This window comes from Pelodiscus sinensis, chromosome 8 (genome assembly GCF_049634645.1).
Source record: "Pelodiscus sinensis isolate JC-2024 chromosome 8, ASM4963464v1, whole genome shotgun sequence".
In the NCBI taxonomy this organism is placed as follows: Eukaryota; Metazoa; Chordata; order Testudines; family Trionychidae; genus Pelodiscus; species Pelodiscus sinensis.
Genome location: NC_134718.1, coordinates 52,656,521 through 52,681,598, shown reverse-complemented (window position 1 = coordinate 52,681,598; position 25,078 = coordinate 52,656,521). Strand labels below are relative to the sequence as shown.

The 25,078-nt window shown below is 41.2% G+C and overlaps 1 protein-coding gene and 1 long non-coding RNA gene across 3 annotated transcripts in view; one reads left to right on the top strand and one right to left on the bottom strand.

Moving 5' to 3' along the window:
* Positions 1-1,861: 1,861 nt before the first annotated feature.
* LOC142830431 (uncharacterized) overlaps positions 1,862-25,078 on the top strand; it is a 92,825-nt gene continuing 69,608 nt past the window's right edge. For both annotated transcript variants that reach the window (XR_012905663.1, XR_012905664.1), the window contains exon 1: positions 1,862-3,870. This is a non-coding gene — a long non-coding RNA (uncharacterized LOC142830431). The remainder of the gene's footprint in view (positions 3,871-25,078) is intronic.
* Positions 17,237-25,078, bottom strand: part of C8H10orf90 (chromosome 8 C10orf90 homolog) — a 119,193-nt gene continuing 111,351 nt past the window's right edge. The window contains exons 7-9 of the mRNA XM_075935279.1: positions 23,228-23,291; positions 20,267-20,366; positions 17,237-18,143 (exon numbers count right to left, since the gene is read on the bottom strand). Of these exons, the coding sequence (XP_075791394.1) occupies positions 18,105-18,143; positions 20,267-20,366; positions 23,228-23,291 (203 nt within the window). The 3' untranslated portion in view covers positions 17,237-18,104. The remainder of the gene's footprint in view (positions 18,144-20,266; positions 20,367-23,227; positions 23,292-25,078) is intronic.

The following is a 25,078-nucleotide window of genomic DNA, read 5'->3' as shown; positions in this document are numbered from 1 at the left end:
ATATGTCTATACTACACACTTTTTAGTGACAAAACTGTGTTGAGACGACCCTCTCACTAAGAGTCAGCATTTGTGAACGCTGTCTGGCTGCACTTTTGTCAACAAAATACTTCCACCCCCTATAAAGAGTTTTGATTGTTGTGTAGCAGAGCACTCAAAGCAACATTCACACTTTCACTTGCTGTAGCAAAAACTTTCTCCTTCATGGGGGGTGGTTTATTAAGCACCTGTGAACAACAAAAGTTTTGTGCACCATGTGCAAGTATAAACATAACAATTTCAGCTGCACCTAATCACTTTCCTACTATGATTTCCTCCCTTGAGAGGACTGAAATCCCTTGTGGGAATCTGACCTCCCCCAGCCATGTAAAAAGCCAGGGTTTAGTAGCTTCAGGGGGTAGCTGAGTTAGTCTGTTACACAAAAAAACAACAAATGATCTGGTAGCACTTTATAGACTAACAAAAGATGTAGATGGTATCATAAGCTTTTTGGGCACAGCCCACTTCTTCAGATGACCGGAGTTATGAGTAGTGTCTCTTCTAGGAGCACTCTTGGGAAAGGGTGTATTGTAACTACACTGTACTTTGGCAGAGGTATCTGAAGATCATTTGTAATCCTGGTGACAATGTCACTTTACTCCAAAGAGTCAGGTATTTTATTCTAGAAAGTTTATTAGCTCCCTACAGAGTAAGCCTGGAATATTGGAGCCATATGCCCATCAAGTTTCTCACACTGTCTCTGTTTCTCTGTTTCACCTGGGCATCTCCAACTTCTGGCCTTTAAAACCCTAAAACACAGCTGATCTTTCAAGTACAGCTCTCAATTTCATTAGGTACACAGCATTAAAATCTTTGAAATGTCACTTCCCTTCCTTTTCCAGCTGCCTGTGAAAAAGCAACAGATTTGTTTTGTTTCAAAACATCTATGCTGCCTTCTATTTTAATATCCTGCTACACATCTGTGTATTTATCTCCATAAATCTTTTGTCTCTCAAAGCCTATAAGCTGCCTCAATAAAATACTTATATGCGCCTCTAAATTCCCATTATTTGTCCCTGTGCTGCTATTTTCTTAATCAAATCTGTTATAATAATTGATGGGGTTCTCTTTTCAGCACAGCAGCCATGACATGTTATACAGGATATTGGGTAAATTCTGCTTTATCAGATTTGTCACAGTATTCTGGAAAATTGTTCATTCCTTTGTATAACTCTACACTCTCTCAGTGTAGTCTCTTTATTCTACTGCTGAGGGAAGGCTGGCTTGTAGAAGGCAAACATTTTGTGAATGCCTTGTGCATCAACCTGCCCCAAGACTTGAGGTTCAAAATAATCCAAAGGGTTTGGCCAGGAAAATCTTTATTTTTAACCCACCTGCCTGTTCTTTCTTTTCACTGCAGCTCCTACCTATGGGTATGTCTATACTACCCCCCTAGTTCGAACTAGGGGGGGTAATGTAGTCATACGGAGTTGTAAATGAAGCCCGGGATTTGAATTTCCTGGGCTTCATTTGCATAAAGCCGGCCGGCGCCATTTTTAAATGCCGGCTAGGTCAGACCCCGTGCCGTGCGGCTACACGTGGCACGGACTAGCTAGTTCGGATTAGGCTTCCTAATCCGAACTAGCTGTATACCTCGTTCCACGAGGCGTACAGCTAGTTTGGATAGGAAGCCTAATCCGAACTAGCTAGTCCGTGCCGCGTGTAGCCACGTGGCACGGGGTCCGATCTAGCCGGCATTTAAAAATGGCGCCGGCCGGCTTTATGCAAATGAAGCCCGGGAAATTCAAATCCCGGGCTTCATTTGCAACTCCGTATGACTACATTACCCCCCCTAGTTCGAACTAAGGGAGTAGTGTAGACATACCCTATCAGACCCACCTGAGGAGTTGCTAGGTGTCTTTGTACAGTGAAAAGGGACCCAGAGAACAGTACAATTTGAACTCTACTTTGCTTGCTGGAGGAGATGAAACTAGTTGTTAGGACAGAAAATTAAGGTGGACACAGAATTGAAGTGTCCCTGTTTCAAGCCTAGGCTGTGTTGCAGAGGATGAGGTTATGCAATAACCCAGCTCCCCTCCAACTCAGATCACAATCTTCTCTGCCACACAAAGTCTGGCCTTATTGCCCATCTGCGATAGATTAGCTCCTCCACTGTTTTGTACAAAACTCCCACCGCTAAGGCAGTAGTGACTCCCCCATACCAAGCTTCTGCGGAGAAACAGGCTAGACTCTGAATGGATCAGGCCTGTCAGTTTGCATTCTATTTTCTACTCTGTTTTCACACTAGTACACTAATGTGAATTTTAAAACATGCAAAAATATTTCTAATTCAGATTTATCCTCAAACCATGATCCCAAGTGAATTGCCTCCATCTAGACCTAGGTTCTTCACTGCCTTCTCCCTTTACTTCCCAGTGTGTTCCTCTCCTACTAGAGAAGCCTTATGAGCTACCACTGGTCAGGAACAGACTGTACTCACCACAGAATACCCTACTGGGACAGTAGTATCTAGTGGATAAGAACTAGCCTGTTACTCAGGCGTTCTGGGTTCTACTCCCACCTCTGTCATTGGATTCCTGGGAGATCTTATGCAAATCACATCATTGCCCTGTGCAACAGTTTCCCATCTGTAAAACAGGGATTATGAGGCTGGTCTCCTTGGTAAAGTGCTTTTGGGATTTAGGGATGAAAATGGCTATAGGAATTAATTATTATCTACTTTTATTAGAGATTGGCAGGGCAACAAATGCACAGTTTGAGCATATGGGGGCATTGGGGAGAAGCACTTTAAATTTCCCTATCCACTTGACAAAAGCCTACCTATATAAAGGCAGGCCATTCTTCACCAGGAGCCCTCTATTCACACATTTCAGTTGCAAATACATATTTTAGGACCAGCAGGCAAGTCTCATTAGAAACCTTTTAAAAATGTTTTTGAAATTTCCTTCATTTTTTACTCACTGTTACTTCCACTAATTTAAATGTTCCTGTTTCTTGGAAGATGTAAATAAAAATACTTAAAAAAAAAAAGATTTCCCAGTTGAGAGACTGTAGTATTAACACAGGGCAGAGATATAATTAAAGCAAATTTTTTGTACTGTGCCCATTTAACTCTCTGCAGTGCACAATCAAAAAGCAATATAACAACAAAACATCACCAAAAATTGGGACAATGAACAATTTTTTTCTAAAACTATTAAATCCTCTAGAGAAATTTGTCACTATGATGAAAAAGAAGTATGCATGCACTATTCTGTAAATAGCATTGTTGCCTATGTGATGTGAGTGTTATGAAAAATACTTATATCTCCTTTTAGGATGAAATGAATAGTAAGGCATCATTGTTTTTATTATTGGTGATAGTAGCAGTTTCCTGATTATTACAAATCTCAATTAAACATTTCTATCAGTTCCTTTGGGCCATAGATACTGCAAGTGAAATATGCTAAACTAAAAGCTGGTAAGTAAAAAGTTGTATTTGTAACATCAACTGATAATATTTGACAGAACATTTAACCCATAATTATATATCTTCCATGCCCTTTAACATATGCCATATATAATTAAATTTAGACCAGCTAGCCCTCCAAATTATATTGTATACAGTAACAAATACAAAAATTATATCTGTGTCTCAGTAGCATTACAAGTTAAGTATGTAGTTGGCAACAATTCACACTAAGTGGGTATTCATTACTAATTCCTTTGGTATGAATTGTAATAACATTAGTCATGAGGAACTGATGTGGATATAATATTTAAGTACTGGTTTATTTCTTTATAAATCGTCAGCAGAGAACACGTTGGTAATTCCCTTTTGCTGACATCTTTGGAAGGCTGCAAAACCTTTGTGACATTAATGGGAGTGAGGTAAGAATACCCTGTAATGATAATATGAGTGGAAGGGTAATATATTTTTAATGATATCAGGCAAAATATAATTTTCAATTATTTCAGTGCGCTAAAAAGTCTAAAAGGTAAGAACAGTGAAGCCAAATGTAAAATAAAACTATCAAATTTCAGCTTTCTTCCCATTCTTTGCTCGTGTGGGTTTTTTTTTCTTAAGTATGGACTTAAAAATAAATTGTTAGAGCTTTTCTCTTAAAATGCTTTACATATCATTACTACATTACATGGCCTAGAAAAGAATATAAAACTAAAATTCATTCAACAGATACATTGCCATTTTGTATTAGAGCTCTCCAAAGTGAATTATATTAAATACAGTTCCATTTATTAGCTTCTCTGTAATATCTGATTGCACATGAATTATTTTATAAGTTTATATTATTGTCCAGTTGTTGTAAAATGTTGATGATAGAAGACTTGTAAAATATATACAAGATTAAGGTTTTTCATATAAATGTGTCTTTTTATTCATAAACCAAAAAAAGCCTCTATAATGGATTAATTTTTATTGTTCAATAAGGAAAATAGGGATATCAACAAGTAATTTATTCTGCTTTTCTACTTAGGCTATGTCTAGACTGCAGGGCACGTGTGCTTTTTTCTTTTTCCTCTTTATGCACAAAAAAACCCTCTTACCTGTCCACACACACCTTTTTGTGAAAGAGCTCTTTTGCAAAAGGCATTCTTCCTCGTAGAATGAGGAATACCTATGCCAGAAAAATCCCTCTGTTCTTTTGATTTTTTTGTGCAAAAATGCACTTGAGCTGTGGATGCTCTGTGAGTTTTTTTTGGAAAAACGGCCATTTTTCAAAAAAAACCCCTCTGTAGTGTATACATAGCCTTACATACCTCAGAACACTTCTGTTTACTGTTTTATGTAATTGTCTATATGATGAGCACATCTGTATATTTCCTTCTCTTGTCATTCTTCATCTGATAGGCCGACGATATTCATCATTATCTCATCATAGGACATCTGAAATGGATATTGAACAATTCTACCTCCTACAGCTTTGGTAAAGAGCCAAACAAAACTAGTGAAAAAAGATTCTTGAGAAACAGGATTTGCTTTTCCTCCAATATAAAACACGTGGTGGTTCCACTTGATATACTTCTTTCAAGAGTTGTGTCACAATCAAGCAAATATAGGCTGGAGGCTGGAGTCATGACCTCATAAAAATAGCAACACTTCCCATAGGTTTGATTGGTAAAGGATTTTCACTTACAAAGTGGAATCAAGTATTAGTACATTGCCAGCTAAGGGTGTGGCAAATTGCATAGCTTATTTCAAGTGTATTTCAAAATTGCTTATTTTGTACGTTGGAGCTGTCTACACAGCACCAAATTTTGAAATAACTCACTATTCCAAAATGCCCCTTAATCCCCGTGGAACAAGGGTTTCCAGGATATCAGAATAAGCTGCCTGTTATTTTGAAATAACAGGCTGCTTCAATAGATGCAGAATAGCTATTTTGTGATACTTCTGGTATCCTGAAATAGCTCCGCAATGTAGATGTATCCTAATAGTGCTGCTATGATAAACAACCAAAATAGGCTTCTCTCTTGTAGAAAGAATTTCAAGGCTATATAAAAAGGCCATGTTGTGTTATGAAGATAAATCCTTCCCTTATGTACAACACTCTAAAAATACTTTGCAATACTTCAATATTTAAAAATGTCCATTCTCTCATCAATATGATGGGTATTTGCAGGGCTCGCCAAGTGGTGGCAAACCCCACCCGCCAGCTGAGCAGTTTCACACGGTTCTGCGTTCTGTGCATGCGCCGGCTCTTCTGGTTTGTAATCTACTCTCCACGGGCAAGTAAATTACATTATTTGTCGAGCCCTGGGTATTTGTATAGGTGACACCCTCTGAATAAATAATACTCTTTGGGACATGGATGCAACACCTCACATGTCACTGAAAGCAGAATTTGGCCTGTTAATAGTAACCAGGAGTAGTGGAATATGACAATCCCTTGTCCATCAGGAAAACATTCCTGTGGGGCCAAATTCTGATCTTATATATAAACACAGAATCATGGGGTGAGAAAGAATCCTCCTGCCAAGATGCAGGATTTGTTGTATCTAAGCTCCAGATGGCTATCCAGCCTCCTTTTGAAAATTTCCAGTGAATAAGCTTCCATAACCTCCCAAGATAGTCTATTCCATTGTCCTGCTGTTCTAGCAGTTAGGAATTTTTTTCCTTCACTTTAATCTAAATCTGCTATGCTGTAGTTTGAACCCATTGCCTCTTGTCCTGTTCTCTCTATGGCAAAAGAAAAATAACTTTTCTCCTTTTTTATGGCAGCCTTTCAAGTATTTGAAAACTGCTATCATGTCTCCCCCTAATTTCCTCTTTTCCAAACTAAACATATTCAGTTCCTTCAGCCGTTGCTCATATGGCTTGCATTCCATCTCTTTGGTTGCTCGACTCTGGATCCTTTCCAGTTTCTTTACATCTTTTCTATACATTGGTGACCAAAACTTGACATGGTGCTCCACCTGAGGCCTAACTAGTGCTGATTAGAGCAGTACTATCACCTCCTATGGCTTGCATGCTATGCCTCTGTTAATGAAACGAAAAAAAATATTTGCTTTTTTTGCAATTACATTGCATTGCTGAGTCATATTCAGGCTCTGGTCCACCACAGTTCCCAGATCCTTCTCAGGCTGTCGTCCACCACAGCTCCCAGATCCTTCTCAGCAGTGCCAAGTCATTTCCCTCCCCATTTTATATTTGTGCATTTGGGTTTTCTTCCCTAAATTTCATTCCTTATATTTGTTTTTTGTTGAATTTCATTTTGTTGTCTATATTCCAGTTATCCAATTTATCAAGATTCCTTTGAATTTTAGCTCTATTTTTCAAAGTGTTGGCAACTCCATTCTAACTTGTATTATCTGCAGACTTGATCAGTATGCTCTGTATGCCTATATCCAGGTAATTAATAAAGATATTAAACAACACCAGACACAGAAAAGATCCTTGTGGAACCCCACTTGATACTTCCCTCCAATCTGACATCATTCCACTAATAGTTACTCTTGTTTACAGATGTGTAACCTCTTACCTATTAGCTTAATAATAATTCTGTTAAGCCCAGCTTATTTATCAGCAAATGTGGGACTGTGTCAAAAGCCTTGCTGAAGTCCAAGTATATTATATCTACTGCATTTCCCCTGTCCACTAAAACAGTTACCCAGTCAAAGAAAAAAATCAAACTGGTTTGGCATGATTTGTTCTTGATTTAATTCACTTATTCAGAAGATCGCTGACATAGTTTTTACTATCCCAATCTGCATCCCTTGCTCTTTATTGTCTATGGTAACTTTGCTAGTCATCTGTTTATATATTTTTGTGAGTAGACTGAAGCAAAGTAGGATTGAGCAGTTCAGCTTTCCTGTCTTCTGTTACTGGCTCACCTTCTTCACTGAGCAGCAGACTCAGAGCATCTTTGATCTTTCTTTCTTGCCTATTATATTTGAAGAACCCCTTCATGTTGTCTTTAATATTTCTTGTCAGCTGTAATTCATTCTTTGTTTTGGCTTTCTTGATTTTTGTCCCTCTATGGTCACACTATTCCCATATATACTTCCTTGGTGACATGCTTCTACTCTCATTTCCTGTATGTATCCCTTTTGGTTTTTAGATAGTTAAAAAGTGTGTTGTGTTTCCTGGGGCTCTAAATCGAGGTAGCACATTTAGAGCCCCAGTGTTTCCTGGGGCTCTAAATTGAGGTAGCACATCCCCATAAGGGCAGCTTTCCTTGGACTAATTTCCAGGCTTCCCTGTAGTGTAGACTCACTATTTCAAAATAAGCTATTTCAGAATAGTTTATTCTAAAATTATCATGCAGTGTAGATGTAGCCTTACAGTCCTTCTGTGCACAGCATACCATGTTTACAGTGGAGGGGGGAGGGGAGGGAGGGGAGGGATTGAGAGAGAGAGAGAGAAAGAGAGAGAATAATTTTTAACCTGTTCATAGGGACAGTTTGAAATGTGGAGAACTTTATATAGTCTTAATCCTTTCTACCGCCTCAAAAGCCCTCCCCCCCATTTTGTAACTTTTTATAGGAAGTAACCTCATTACCACATCCCCTTTGCACAGTGATCAGTTGCATGTATGATCATATTCTGTCTGAGTTGCTGACTTTTAGTGAAGTTTTGCTGCACTATTCTTAACATAGAATTCAAATAATCCTGAACCCCTGCATGCAATCTGCCACCAGTTCCCCCTCTGCTTAGTGCCACCCTCCCAAAAATCCCTTAAGAAATCTAGGAGACTAATGTCCTTTTTCCCCCATGGGACATCAAATGGGGCAAAACCTATGGATTCTGCAGGCACCTCCCAATAAGCAAACATCCTCTCTTGCGTGCATACGTTCTTAACAGAAATGTTAGGGTCCAGTTGAACCACTCAACTAATCCATTTGTTTCTGGGTGATAGGGGGCACATTTCAGCTGTTTCCCACCCCCACATCCTCCATAACTCACCACATAGCTGAGATATGAAATTTGACCTCTGATCTGATGAGATCTTCTATGGAAAACATACTTTGCTGGATATAGAAAACAGTGCCTTAGCAACTGTTTCAGCTGGCATCTTTGACAGAGCAACTGCTTCTGGATACCTGTTGGCAAAATCCACTGTCTCTAATATAAATCTTTTCCCTCTATGAGTTGGCCTGGGTAAGCGTCCTATGTTATCCATAGCAACCCTGTGAAATGCTTCCTTGACTAACAGTAAACGATGAAAGGAAGCTTCACAGAGACCAATATGCTTTTTTGACATACCGGTAAGTCACAAAGCTTGCAGTATTTCTGTATCTCATTCTGAATATTGGAGCAACAGAAAAATTTCACATGCCTTCTCCATTCCCAAGCAAAAGGGTTAGCATCATGAGCTCAGCATGAAGCTTCTATCCTTCCCAACCAGGACCTCTGTGTAAACCCTTCCCTGTTTGGGCAAGAACCTTCCCTTGTGATCTCTTTTTGCAAGGCATTACAGAGGTAGCTTCCTTTCTGCTCTCCAAAGAGGTGTCTACAATTCATTCTGAAGTGAATTCCATTTGGCTTTTGCTTCCATAGAGAGCTCTGTCTGTGCTCCTTCCTCTCCTATTGCTGCTTTCTGTTGATAAGGTTGCACAGGACTCTTCTGCTGCCTCTTCATCCCCCAACTTTATTTCTGGGAAGTTTGGGACATATTCCCTGTAGCTCCTGATCACAATGCTAACAGCTCTGGGGAGCAAAGTCATTTCCCATCGAAATACAACCCCAAATTCAAAGTGCTCTTTAAACCATCTCACTCTAGTTCACTGCTACCCTAGAGCACTGTGGTTCAAAATTGCCCCAAGCCAAAGCATTTTACCTTTTCCATTGGGACCATACCAACCCCTTTAATTCTCTTGCTCTTGACTAGAGCCTGCACATTAGTGTCTCTCTGACTCTTTACCATTTACCTTGGCCTCTTTGATAAACTCTATTTCTAGGTGGTCAACAAAGTCTTCTCTGCTACCACTGAAGTCCCTGACTCAGGCTACGTCTAGACTATGGGTTTTTTGCGGGATACCAGAGGTATCCTGGAAAAACTCCACCACATCCAGGGAACGTGTCTGCTCTTTTTTTGCAATAGAGCAGATGGGCTCTTTCAAAAGCTCTTTCTTCCTCCTTCCATGAGGAAGAAGGGCGCTTCTGAAAGAGGAGATTTTTCTGAAATTTGGCCCAGTGTAGACCAGCCAAATTTTAAAAAAGCCTCTTCTGACAAAACTATTGGAAAAAAGGTATGCAAATTGCAGAGTGCAATTTGCGTACCTTTTTCCCAGAAAACATTGTAGTCTAGAAGTAGCCTAAAGGTGAGCTACATTAACCCCAATGCATAGGGCAGTGTATTTGCACACCCCATGCCCAGGACATTGTTTCTTCATGTGTTCAAGGAACCTACTAAGTGCTAATAAGCACCTATTGGGGCACTCCTCTTGGGTTACCGTCTGAGAATTAGGGTTACCAGTAGGAATTGGTATTGGGGTGGTGTGCTCTTGGTCCCCTCACTTCCTTGTTTTTCTCACTTTTCTGCCAAACTTTTTCTCTTCACTTTAAATCTGGACTTATTTGCAGGTGTAAGTCAGTGGTATCAGCTGCCTCTTGCACAATTGCGAGGATTTTTCCTACATGGTTGCTCTCACCTCATCAGAACAGACATCAAAGAACTGCTTCTGGAGTTCTTGTGCTTCTGGAGCAAAACAGGTTTACCAAATTGTCATAAGTTTTTGATTCTTTATTTTTTTATCCATTTTTCTCAAATAATCCCCCCCATTTCATAAACATGATTCCTGTCATTAATCAACCTTTTTGAGGTTTCTAACTTCAGGCAATATGCCTCTGAAGTAAAGTGAAATCTTTTTAACATAGACCCTTAAACAGATCACAAAACATGGCATAATTTATATCCATACCACTAAATCCTTGTAAAGTTTTACCAGTCAGTTTGGAAATAAGACAGTCATTCTTTGGTCATCAGGGAGTTTGTATCTCCAGCATGTTCTTTTGAAGGTGGTCAGATATTCATTGATGTCATTTCTCTTTCCTGGGCTTGTGCTGTCTGCTTTCACTTCTGATTCCAGCTTCTCTCTCCCTCTCCCCCTTCAGGCTTTGCACTTTCAGTCTTCCAGCTCTTGGAATCATTGGTGTGCCTCCTCTTGCATTGCTTGCTCTGCCTTTCACTTTTTCTTCTCTGCTAGCATTTCCCTTTCCTGGGCTTTCTCTTCTGCTTCCAGCTCTCCAGTTCTCTCCACAGTTTCCAGATTTTGGAGCTATATCCTGGCCAACTCTAACAGCATGGCTTCAACTCTGGGATCTATACCTGGCTAGTTTCCTGAGCCTGCATCCTGTTTGGCCTCAGGTATTTTCAGTGGATGAAACAGTTTTTCCTGATGCTCTCATCATAGACCATGAGTAAAGCTCTGATCCTCTCTCGCATTTTCCCATAGTTTCCAAGCCAAAATCTACAGTTTTTTTCCAAATGCAATTTGGTATATTTAGTGTATTTCTCCAGCTTACTCATCCTGTCTTTTCCTGGTTCTATGTCCCTTACCCAAAATAAACAGAAAATAAAAAATCATGATTTTTCTTTACCTGTTTGCAGCCTTCTCACTTTGGACTCTCCCTGTATTGATCTCATTGGGGAAATAAGTGACCCTTGTTTAACCAGCAAATGGGGGTTAAATGCTCCTGTGCCAGTGTCACACTTCCTGAGGGTGCCCATTCTTGCAAGGCACCTCACCGTCCTGAGTGTGAGGAAGCCTCATCTTGTGGAGTCTGCTGGAGGTCAGCTCCCCAACTCCACTAGCCATCAGCATCAAAAGCCCCTCCCTCTAGGCCAGGAGTGGGCAATAAAATGGCGGCAGTTCATCAGGGTTAGCCCCTGGTGGGTCACTGCTGCTATATTTACAAATGATCACAGCTCCCATTAGCTGGGGACAGCAATCCATGGCCAGCGGGAGCTGCTATCCCCCATACCTGCGGAGGTGCAGATAAATGCGGCAGTTCAGGGGCCTGCCAGGGGATACCTCTGGCAAACCAGATCTAGCCTGTAGGCCAGTATTTGCCCATCCCTGCTGTAGGCCTATGCAGGTATCACTATCTCTTTACAGGTTAGCAATAGACACACCAGCTCCCAAACCCTCTGATGATCTCCCTGGGATGCCCAGTCCCTGGTCCACTGGACACTCACCATATTGACAGATTCACTGTTTTCAAAGAAAGGGTATATCATATAGCTTACCACTCTGGTTACCACACAACACTTAGGGTATGTCTACACTGCATAGTTAATGCGAAATAACAGCCATTATTTTGAATTAACTTTAATAGCGTCTATACATGTAAACTGTTACTTTGAACTTAATTCGAAATAGCGGAGTGCTTAATTTGAATTTGGTAAACCTCATTCTACGAGGAGTAATGCCAAATTCGAAATAACTATTTCGAATTAAGTGCTGTATAGACACTTATTTCGAAATAGGAGGCCTCCAGCCCTTTCCAGGGAGCCCTGGTGGCCACTCTGGGCACAACCAGGAAAACTTACTCTCCTCTCCTGCAGCTATTAAAGGGGTAGACCCTGGCCACAGTGTCTGTGCCAGCTCCAAGACTGTCAGCTAGAGCCCAATAGTGGCCACTGGGGCCCCTGACCCAGTGACCTCAAAATATGAGCCAGCAAGCTACTGGCAGCCAGCCCTCCACCGCTCCCCAGGAGCAGTCTGCCAGCTCCTTGGAGCCTGACAGGTGCTGGAGAAGGCGGGTGCCTTCCTGGTCCAGGGTGGAGATCATGGACCTTATTCAGATTGGGGGGATGCCCCCAACGTGCATGATCTCCATACTAGATGGAGGAATGCAGCTATCTATGGCAGAATAACTGCCAGCCTGGCCACCAAAGGCCACATGCGGACCGAGGAGCAGGTCTGCATGAAAATCAAGTTGGTCCGGCAAGACCCCCAATCCTGGGCCCTGAGCTTCCCCTCCCTCTTCTTCCCCTTGCTTCCCCCTTCCAGGTCCCTCCTCCCAGGTTTCCCCCTCCTCTCTCCTACCTTCTCTCCTCCTTCTCCCACCTCATTTTCCCAGTCTCCCCGGAGGTTCATCCCCCTCCCCCCCCCCTTTTGTTCAATAAACCCAGTTTCTATTTTTGAACATATGTCTTTTATTTGACATCAGGAAGCTGGGTTAGGGAGGGGTAAGTGGAAGGACATGAGGGAGGAATGGGGCAAGAGCCCCTGGTGGGGAGGACTGGGGTGGCTCTGAGGACTCCTTGGGGTGGACACTCTCTAGCAGGGCTTCCTGGATCCTGACAGCCCCCCGATAGATCCCCCCAGATGGCAGCCTGCAGCAAGTGCAGCCGGACTGATGACAACAACCCCATGAGACGCACCGGCATACCCAGGGGCAGTTCTGGCTCCATGTGGCCGAGTGCTGTGGTGTCCCGAGTGCAGGCACTCAGGGCACTCCAAGACAGGACTGCTTTGCTGTCCCTTATTGAGGTAGACAAGCAAACGGGGAACCCTGAGAACTGTCTGTCCGGGGTGGGGGTAGGGTCCCTTTAAGCACAGAGCTCAGTTAGCCTCAGGCAGCAGCCCCACACACTAAATCCTAACCTAATGTCCTGCCAGCACTGGTTCCAGCCAGCCTTAATTTCAGTTCAGGGTCCACTCAGTGTGGACACGCTATTTCGAAATAGCAAAGCGGTATTTCGAAATAGGTTTTGTGAGTAGATGTGCTATTTCAAATTAGCTTAATTTGAAATAACTGTTTCGAATTAAGTTAATTCGAAATAGCGCTGTAGTGTAGACATATCCTTAGATATGTTTATATAATGAACTCAAATATAGGGTTATTTAACAAAGGATAGCAATTCAAATAATAGTAAGTAGAAGTAACGCAAACAATTACATAGAAAATTAGAACATGCATTCTAGAGTCTATACTTTATTAACAAGATATATTCATGTCTAATAAAGTCATGTTCACCAATGCTTTACAGCCACCCTGGCTGTGACCCTCTTTTCTTGAAACAAATGTGTAGTCAGCATGCTTCCTCGGTGAAGGGTTAACAACTTGTCCTTCCTCTTTTAAAAAAATGCAGTTCCATACTATTGTCTCTGTCCTTCTTCAAAGACTTATATTATGGTTCCTTTGTCTTTCTAAATCCTCAGGGCCACACCTGACACTGCCAGTCTCCATGGATGTCCATTGTTCTGTGTGCGGATTAAGTAAGCCCTGAGGCTTACCTCAATTCAGGTGATAAACTTGAGTTCAGTAGTTTTGGAACCTAATATTTTACATATCTCAAACTACATCTTCTACTAGCTTTGTACTAACATCTGGCGAAAATTATGATGACCAGAGGATCACTGGTTCATGATAGAAATATCACATGCCACCCTTTGGTGAACTATTATGTAGATATCAGATGCAGGGGATCCCTGGAAAACCCAATGCACTTACTAGAACCCAGGGACTTGTAGTTGCCAACTGGCAAAGGGCACAATACTGTTCTGCTGGAGCTCACAAATTAGGACTAAAAATTATGGATTAAACTATAAATAGAAATTGGGGTGGCCCATTCAAAACTGAGGAACCCATCAGAATATATACAGGCAGTCCCCGACTTACGTGGATCCGACTTACGTCGGATCCCTAGATACGAACGGGGTGAGGCAACTCCCGCACATGCGCAGCAGCATTCCCGGGGCTCGCTCACCTGGGTCCTAGGATCCTCCTGCTCCTCGGGCCGGCTCCGACTGGGGTCCCGCAGAGCTGCCGGGCAGAGGAAAAGTGCCTCCCCACGCCTGCTGCTCCCCCACCCCCCTGCCAGCAACAGGCTGCCCCCTCCCCTGAGCAACAGGCTGCCGAACAGACAAAAGCAGCCTCTCTGCCCCTCCTCCCCTCTATACATGCCGGGCTCCTGGAGCGCAGCAGCGTCCCCGGGGCTCGCTCACCTGGGTCCTAGAATCCACCTCCTCCTCCTCTTCGGCCGGCTCCAACTGGCCTCTGCCTGCAGCAGCTGGCCACAGGGACAGGGATCCCACAGAGCTGCCGGGCAGAGGAAAAGTGCCTCCCCACGCCCGCTGCCCCCCCCCCCCCCCGCGGCCTCGCATCCTGCACGCCTCCTCCCTCCCCCCTGCCAGCAACAGGCTGCCCCCTCCCCTGAGCAACAGGCTGCCGAACAGCAGACAAAAGCAGCCTCTCCGCCCCTCCTCCCCCTATACATGCTGGGCTCCCTGGGCAAACAAAGACTCCACCAAAACAAACAAAGTGCTGGCCTCATTGTGTTAGCAAAAAAAGGACCCTCCTCCTAGAACCCTGGGTGGTGTGTGGAAATAAAGCTATTAGCTCAAAGCATGGTGCAGAGCTGTTTGGTATTTGATGAGTTACTCCTTTAGTCCTGATCTGAGGAAGTGGGTCTGGCCCACGAAAGCTCATCATCTAATAAACCATCTTGTTAGTCTTTAAAGTGCTACGTTGTCCTGCATTTTGCTCCTTTAGTCCTGAGTTTGTCACAGGGACAGAAATAGATGTGAAATCTTCTGAACAGGGGAACAGACAGCAAAACAAACATTAGAGGGGAGTTAACCTTTCCCTATGCTATCCAAAACTAAAAAAAATGTTTGGCTAGAGTTTCCCCTACAATATGTACCAGTTCCGACTTACATACAAATTCAACTTAAGAACAAACCTACAGTCCCTATCTTGTACGTAACCCGGGGACTGCCTGTAATATTAAGTGACAAAATTAGAGTGTTGTTAGGTTATAAGACTTTGCACATACAGACGTAGGCACAGGTGTGATTGGATTAATTCTGTACAAATCAGTGGGATATACTGATATAATCAAGTCTGTTACTTCTCCATATGAATCATATACAATGGTAAAATTTCTCTTCTGTGTAAAGTGTGTACAAAATTTAAAGTGGAATTGTGCAAACTTTGGCTGTAATTCTAAACTTTATTGTTTGGTTGCAAAAAATATAAGGCTTATATTGGTGGTTTGAAATGTTATCAAGAAGTAGCCTTTTTGCCTGAAGGCCTATGACTTACTATAATAACCTGACTATAAACTGAAATGAGTGTCAGAACTGTTTGGATATAATGTGGGATATTTGGTTCTCACAAGACTAAAATGAGAGATTAGGCCTGCTACAGAGATTATTTCTGTTGTTTTAAAGCACAACTTCATATCATATCAAACATTACCAGCCAATGACTTGCTTTAGGCATCTTATTCATTAACTGTGCGCCAAAACTCATTTCTCTGATAGAATTTTCATTGCAAACTGCTACATATTTATTCTTTTCATTTAGGAAATTACTCATAGAGAAAATAAAAACATTTGGGGATCGAGACTTTCATGAAGCAAAACAATGTGTGCACATTTCTAAAGCAAAACATTTATATTTTTTAGAAAAAACACTAAATTTGAGCAAGATTCTTGAGGGTTGCAAAATTGGCAAATATAATTCCACTATGCGAGAAGGCAAAAGGTTAAACCAAGAAACCAGAGACCAGTGTTTTTAAGACTTTATGATCCCAAGAATGAAATATCTAGTGTGAAATTCTGAGCCTATCAAGTGAATGGAAATTTTGCCATTGACTTCAGTATGGCTAGGAATTCACCAGTGGAATCTCCCTGAATGGAACTGTCCTAAGAGAACTACGGCAGCCCGGTTTGAAAATATATTTGATGTGGATTCAGTCAGTGGGAGATCAAGCATGTGAGTGCCTTATAGGCCGGACTCCTTTACCCTGCCTGTCTCACAATGAGCAGTAACTTACCTTAGTCAGTTCCAGAGATTTGAATGAGACCGCTTGTGAAATAAGTTATTACTGTTCCACATGAGCAATGCTAGATGATATCTAAATGGTTTACACAAATAAATGCTCTTGGGAAAAGGGAAAATTCTTTTTAAAAATATATGGTCCTAAATCTCAATCTAAATTAGGAGTTTAGAAGCAAAGGCTGAAATCCTGATCTCATGAATACAAATCAGCTATGTACACTCCACTTACTTAATGGACTTACTTCTGATTTACACTGCTGTACTTAAGATGAAAAATTTGTCCAATATATGGATAGTATTCCTTCATCTGAAGAAGTGGGTTGTGCCCACGAAAGCTCATGATACCATCTACATTTTTCATGATACCATCTACATTTTTGTTTGTCTCTAAAGTGCTATTTGACTATTTGTTGTTTTTTAAGATTTTTCTATTAGGATATGTCTACACTTGCACCCTCTTTCAATAGAGGGATGCAATTGAAGACATTCGAAATTGCAAATAAAACTGGGATTTAAATATCCTGTACTTCATTTACATAGTCGTGTTATGGCACTATTTCGAAATAACAGACGCTCTTAAGACGTGGTAATTTCGAGAGAAAACCCTTCTCTCAAAATGACCCTTATTCCTCATACAATGAGGTTTACCAGTTATTTCTGGAGAAGGGTTTTCTCTTGACATAACCTTGTCTTAACAGTGTCTGTTATTTTGAAATAGCGCTATAACGCGAATATGCAAATGAAGCATGGACTATTTAAATCCTGGCTTCATTTGAAATGTTGACTGTCTTCATTTGCATCCCTCTATTGAAAGAGGGTGCAAGTGTAGACATACCCTTACAGACTAACACAGCTACCTCTCTGAAACTACTGTAGTATGTAGTATGTTTTCACGGTAGGATTTATGACAAAATGAAGACCTGTTTATTAATACTGAATCATAACTTTGTAAATGCTTTGAAATAAGTGCTTCATATTTAACAATATAAAGTGATAGCATTTGGATTATTATATTTGTTTATTCCTTTTAATATGAACACTGGTTGATTTTATTTCCAAAATGTACAAATAAAGATTTAAATATTGTTGGAGGATACATTACAGATGTTTTTAATTATGTAATTGTACACCCACATATTTCTTGGTGGATACCAATGCATTGGGTCCACTCCACTTCTTAAAATGCCATTTCTACAAATACTTAATGCTCCCTGAAGCAAGCAGTATTGTGATACACATGTAGAAAATATAATTACTGAGGTTCTAAATTTTGCTTTCTCCCAGTTAACCCTGCTATTTGGGTTCACTACATAAACCAGAATGGGCTTGTTCAGAGCATTAAAATATTGGTCCCTTTTGGTAATGCTAACCATTCATTTTAAAAGACTGCTTATATGATTATGTGGTAATGCCATTTCAGCTGGTTTCTAAAGATAACAAATAACGATATTCATTTTTCTAGAATTTTACTCTCAGGAAATCAATGAGCAACATACTTTAGAAAAATAAGTTTCCTAGGTCTTGTAAACCTAGTTATATTGCTAAAAAGATATATATATATATATATATTTAAAAAACTGAAAATAAATACCATTGTAATCCAATATTTGCATAAAAGCTTCTTAAAATTACTTTCTCTGGGTAAGCCAACCAGAACAGGATACTGCTAAAGAAGTTTGCTCATGTATAGGTTCTTTCTTAGTTACTTGGAAGTTTCTTTCTTTCAAATTCCTACTGAAGTACAAATTATCTTCCTTTTACATAGAATGTTAAGGGTAAGAAATATGTCTCCAGGTAGTTAAGATAATGCTAAATTTTATGTCTTATCTAATAGTCAAAGACATTCAAGATCCAGTGGTCTCCTTTGTCACTCCGTATTTCTTTGAAGAAGCTGGTCCAGTAGTTGCTAGAGGGTAAAAATAAGAACAAACCCTTTGGTCATAATTTAGATGCATGGTTGGGACATATAGCAGAAGTCACTGTGATCATTATCATTTAAGGGTTGCATTAACAGTTTCCATTTTAACCTACTGATTTCAGTCAGTCAAAACTGGCTGAAACTTTCACCTTCAATCAGATATATTCCTGGCTTAGTGTCGCCTCAAGAGGCATTCTGTGGGTACAAAACTGTTAATATTTGATTATAACAACTGTGAAAATACAATACCTTCCTATAATAAAAAAATTGTGACTCCTCATGTTTGAAAAATTCTAGTATCAGAATAACTGGGGGTAGTGAACTGAGAACTTCTTCAGCACGAGCCTTCCTGTCTCAGGTTCTGCCATTGCACTATGTCCACATGCAGCAGCATCCAAAAACATTTTAGGCAGCATCCAAAAACATTCTATCCCACAATTCCTAGCAAAGCTCCCTAGTAGAGGTTTGGGATGTCTATGGCATGTAACCTTTATTCTCACCTGCTATTTTTAATTTATTCCACTGCATATTTGATCTCTGTGCAGGAAAGAGGCATCAACATGAACCATGAAGTTAAATCTTTGCTTTTGCAAATGCATTGCAAAGAGTCACCACTTTCCTCATGAATGGCTGCCAGAACAACTCTGGACATGGAGGCTTGGGGTATTGAAATTTGCTACCTTTGACTAGTGATGAGTTTGATTTCACTGGCTAAGTTTACACCGGCACTTTACAGTGCTGTAACTTTCTGGCTTGGGGTGTGAAAAAACACCCCCTTCCCCCAGAGCTCAGCAAGTTACAGAGCTGTAAAGTGTCAGTGTGAACCAGGCTACAGTACTGGGAGCTGTGCTCCCAGCACTGTTAGTTACTCCCCTTGTGGAGGTGGTTTACATAGAGCGCTGGGAGATCACTTTCATAACCCCCTGTGATGGGGTGTATCAGCCCGGCACAGGAGCTGATGGAGTCACTTTGGCCCACCTGACAGAGAGAGACCCACCCCCACAGCCCTACCTGGCATGCTCCAACTGGAGATTGACTATAAAAGTTTATGGAATAGCTCAGTCAGGGCTGATTGCTGAGGGATACATTGCTGAGGGAGCACCAGGGGAGGAAGTGCAGCCCGGCTGACAGCTCATACCAGAGAAGCAGCAGAACAAGAGTCAGCCTACAGAGGAGACATCTGCCAGGTAACTGGTAGGAAGTAGCCAGGGTGGGGAAGTTCTCCCCGAGCACTCAGTGTGTTACGTCAGAATTCCCCACTGAATGAGCACTGGAGTGTGCCACTGCCAACAGGGCCCTGAGCTGAGACCTGGTAAAGAGGGAGGGCCCAGGTCCCCGTATTCCCTCCTTACATACCCTCGTGTGAGGGGAACTTTATTACTGCTGTATTGACTAAGACCGCTGGGCCATAATGCCCTGATTAGAGAGACTGCTGTATGGAGTTAAGCTGCAGAGCTGTAATATCCTGACTAAAGGGGCTTATACAGGGCCTAAGGCCACTGGGCTGTATTAGCCTGAAGAGGAGGACTTGTATATGTAGACTGAGGCCACTGGGCTATAAAACCCCAAATACAGGGGCATGTATATTGACTGAGGATGCTGGGCTGTGATAACCCACATAGAGGGGTGGACTTATTGATTAAGGCTACTGGGCCATAACACCAAGAGTAAAGGAACATTTATATTGTCTGAAGCCAATGGGCCATGCTGTACATAGTCCAAGTGGCCTCTGAGAACCTGTCGCACCTCAGCACCCCCACTGATTTCTCCTTTGAAGATCTGGGTCTTAGTCTCTCAGGGTATGTCTCCTTGCTGCATAAGCCTGAGGCAAGTACCTAGTCCAGCCAGGTATATTTTGTTATACACACCCACTGTGCTTCCATTCTCTATCTGTAGACTACAGTAATCGTACTTCCCTATTTCACAAAGGTGTTGTGAAAATAAATACATTAAAGATTGTGAGGTGCTCAAATCTATAGCAGGGGCTATAGAAATGCACAAGACATAGGTAAGCGAATTTATTGGGGGTTATGTGACCAGAGTTGTATGATTTTAATGCAGTAGGACACAGTTATAGCCCAAATTATACATATTCACAATGGAATCATTACCTTTTTGAAGACCTCAACCCGCAGTCTGTTGCTTTGTATAATTATCTGTTTCTGTTTTTCTTCTTGCTTCTTTTTCACTTCAGGCAAGTTATTATAAATCCTGGCATAAATGTGGAATATTAACATGTAATATTTATAGTGTCACAACTACCTTAATTTTTCAAAGTGGAAACAATTCTTCTAGGTGATCACTGGTTTTATTATGCATTTGTAAATACCTGAATCAGATTTCATACATGACACTGGTATCACAATGAAAGATTTTGAACTCAGAAACTTGAGAAATGGTATTTATTCTGAAATTATTAAATGAAACTAGAGGGTCAGGTTATCTTAGTTACATCAATGCAATTCTGGAGTAACTTCACTGAGCTCAGTGGAATGATCTAGATTTATTGTATTGTAACTGAGACAAGAATTTGACCCAAACTTTTTTTTTTGAGATACATCACAATAGTAATTCCAAACAATAATCTTCAATGAGTCTCAAAAATGTGAAAGAAAAAACAAAATGATAATTATATTAACTGGTACGATTTTTTCACTATCACTGTGACCCTTTCACCAGAAGACAAATTTCTCTATTCTTAATATAACTTTAGTCCTTTTACACTCAAAAAAGTTACTTTAGGTCTCATTCTTTTTCCTCTGTAGTCAATAGCAAAATTGCCAATGACACAAGTGACAGAATGATTAGACTTTATGTAACAAATATCATCTTACTCAACAATTCTACTCTTTGGGTCCATTCTGATCTAAATCATAAGTTTTCAGACTTCACTAATTTAGTGCACTATTAAACTTTACTATTTCGCAGTACAGAGACCATACAGCAGCCAATTCTGGCTTGCACATTATCAATAGTGTTTTATTTTTAAGGACAGTGGGACATAGTTTGATCTCTGCGAATTCAGAAAAACTCCTAGATGTCACTTTGCATTTTTTGTTGTTATAAATGACTAAGGTGCAAGGTGGCAAGGGAGGCTCAGATTCCTAAATATCTAAAGCAAAATGCAGGACAATGTAGCACTTTAAAGACTAACAAGATGGTTTATTAGATGATGAGCTTTCTAATAAACCATCTTGTTAGTCTTTAAAGTGCTACATTTTCCTGCATTTTGCTTCAACTACCCCAGACTAACACGGCTACATTTCTATCACTATTCTAAATATCTAATACATTGCAGTTTTTACTAGGATATGTGCTGTGGTCAAGATTAAAAAAAAATAACAACATTTATTTCTGAGTTTAGTTTTGGGGTGCATGACTTCATATACCTTAAATAGGCCTGATTTTTCAGAGGATGACTGAGTACTTGAATAAGTGAAAATCAGTCCTTTTAAGATGCCTTAAGTTGGGCCTCCAAAATTACTAGTCACTAATAAAAATCTTGATCTATGCACCTCTGCAGAGAGATAGCTCTTAGTATTAGAGAGAAGATTCTTTATTCATATTTAATGCTTAACTAAGAGTAAGAGTATGTCTACACTACAGAGATTTTTTTGAAAAATGGCTGTTTTTCAAAAAAAACCTTCACTCGTGTCCGTACTATAATTGTGTTCTTTCGAAAAAAAATTGAAAGAATAGGAGGGGGTTACCTCTTTTTACAAGGAAGAAGCCTTTTTCTGAAACAGCTCATTCGGAAAAAGGCATGTGCTTTGGCAGTATGGACGCTCTCTTTCTGAAGAAGTTTTTTCGGAAGCTCTCTTCTGGAAAAGCTTCTTCCAAAAGAAGCCTGCAGTCTACATGTAGCCTAACTCCCACTGTTAACAAGAAACTTCACTGGATTGCTTATGGTAGATGAATAATAACAAATATGGCAGAAGATGGAGAAAGCAGCCTGCAGAATAAGAGCCCCCAAAGGAATATTTGGAAGGATGCAGTACAAACTTCACTGTGCTTTTGGACAATCTGCACAGGTGGGATCATAAAAAGTGAAATTCTGTACTACAAAACTGAAACTACTGGTATATTTTTCAGGGCTATAATATATGCACAATATTAAGCGCAAATCTCGTAAACGTTAATAAATATATTTGAATAAATAACATTTAGTAAATTACTAAAGACCATCAGACAAGCGAGAGCAAATGGTGCATCATGGGCCACAAAATAAAGACTCCCAAATTATACCTTGCCACAGAAACCAGCCATAATTGCACGCTCCCTATGCTTTCTGAGTACAGGAATGCTCCCAACAATTACACCAAGGCACTAGATACCCCAAAAAGGGGTGGGAGGTGGCAGAACCAAGACCTACAAGCACTGAGTTAGGCCTGCCAATAGGAGAGGCAGGGGCAAAGGGAGCAACTGTTCTAGGGCCAGGAGATTCAAAAGGGGCCTGGGACTCCTGGGTGCCCCTAATTCTGCTACTGTGGTAACAGCTGGTGCCCCCGTCCCTTGAAATTGCCACCAGAGCCTCATGAGATGCGCTCTGGGAAGCTCTGAGGGCTGGCTGGAGAGAAGGGGAACAGTACACTCTGGGTGGTGCTCTAGGCTGGCTGCCCCCAGCTCTGCCCCTTCTGTCCCTTCGAGGAGTGCAGAGCTGGATCTCTCTACTTTGCCCAGGGGCCCAGCAAGTCTGTTGGCTTCCCTGCATGTAGCAGAAGAACTGTCCATCAAAAGCAATATAATCTGCACTCCATATAGGGTGATAGTGGTGGGGGGAGGGTGTTCTCTCTTCCTCCTCATGAGAACCCCCAGAGTCAGTTTGTCCCTGTAGAAGGTGGCCTGCTGTTGCTTCTGCAAAGACAGAATAACTCCACACCATCCTGTAACTAGGGCAGCCTTTCATCTACAGTAGAGTTCCAGCCATTTTAGGGGGAAGACCATGTCCATATTTGTGCATACTGTACAAGGCATGATATACCACAAACCCAATATGATGATGCTAATTAGGCAGTGCTGGGTTTTGCCATTGGATTGCAGGGAATCACAATGAATTCTAAACTGGTTTGTACCTTTTAGATCTCATGTGCATCTCCTTTTCTGAAATGAACCTTTCCTTTGGTTTGAACAGATTATCTACGAAAATAAAAATATAATTAGTCAGAGGAGTCTTTATTTAGCATGTTTTAATGAAACAATAACAGCACTGCTTTCCCTAAATTCATTCACTTGGTGTTATTTCTTATTAAATCACTGCTGACATATTGCTTGCATTGAAGTCTAAGGAAAGATTCCTGATTATTTCATTTGGAGTTGACTCAGACTCTTAAGTTGCCCTTAAGAGGGGGAAGGATAGATAAAACCTATTGCCACCAACCTCATTACATGGTTCATTTATTTTAAATGCATATCACTTTTGTCACCGTCACAAGCAGCAGTGCATTCCTCCAATTCAAGCCATGTACCTGCTGATAACCTATTTTTCTGTCATTTTTTCCTGCTTTTGGAAAGCACAAGTGACTGAGTCTCTACTGCCTGGCATCTTCTTTAGTAGATTACATTTTTGCAAAGTGGGTCAGATCCTCTGGTGGTGTTAACTGATTTACATTTACAGAAACTTGGCCCAGAGTTTTTTCACCTATTTTACATTGGACCACAGTTTCCCAGATTGCCTATCAGCCTCCCCTCATTCCCTGTAAAAGTTATGGAGCAGGTTCTCAAGGAATCCACTTTGAAACATCTGGAGGAGAAGGTAATCAGAAACAGCCAACATGGATTCAACAAGGGCAAGTCATGCCTGAGCAACCTAGCTGCCTTCTATGATGGAGACAGTTGGCTTTGTGAATATAAGGAAAGTGGTGGACATGATATACCTTGATTTTAGCAAAGGGTTTGATGTGGTCTTCCACAGTATTCTTGCTAAAAAGTTAAAGAAGCAGGGCCTTGGATGACATTCCACATCTTCATTAATGTGGATAGTGGGATGGACTGCACACTTAGCAAGTCATGCATGACACTAAGCTGGGGGCAAAATAAATCTGATGAGGTTCAACAAGGACAAGTGCAGAGTCCTGCACTTAGGACAGAACAATCTCATCCACTGCTACTGGCTGAAGACAAACTGACTAAGCAACAATTGTGCAGAAAAGGACCTAGGGATTAGGGATGTAAAATTCTGTTTAAAAAATTAACTGGCTAACTCTCCAACCAGGCCCCCCAGTGTGGTTGAGGGGGCTGCTTCAGTCTGGCTGGGCTGCTGGTTAACCACTTTCCAGGTAAGCATCACCTATTACCAGTGGAGCTGGGGCAAGGACTGGCAGAAGGGGTGGAGTGTGCATGGGATGGGGCAGCCCTGGGGTTTTTCCTGGGCCCTGCCTCCTGCTTGGAATGGCACTGCTGGGTACAGCCTACACGGAGGCTGCCTAGTGGATGGGGCTGGTCACCAGAGCCTCTGCTACCCCATACTTAGCACACAGCTACATAGGTCACCACAAAATTTGGGGCAATTTGGTGCCTCAAATTTTGTGGTGCTCTGTGCAGCTGTGTATTTTGTATATTGGTTGGGATGACTAGTAAACTCAGGGTGATTTCAATAATGCAAATTTAGTGGCCCAATTAGAGTCACTAGAATACTTAGAGTGATAGGGATCCAGGACATCTTTGTTCTTAGTGTTTTGAGATCAGATTTAATTCTTTATGATAAACAAATGTGCATTACATAATACCACAGCATATCAAAGGAATTCAGAAAAGAGTATATTTCACAATGAACAACAAATGTGCCTCTCTTCTATCTCACTACAAATAAGATAATGTAAATACTCAAGCTAAAGAAATAAATATTAAGTTCCAGAACTGCTGGACACATAGGTTAGCCCAGAGCTGATCCTGCATCCACTGCCCTGAGTACAGACCTTCCCCCT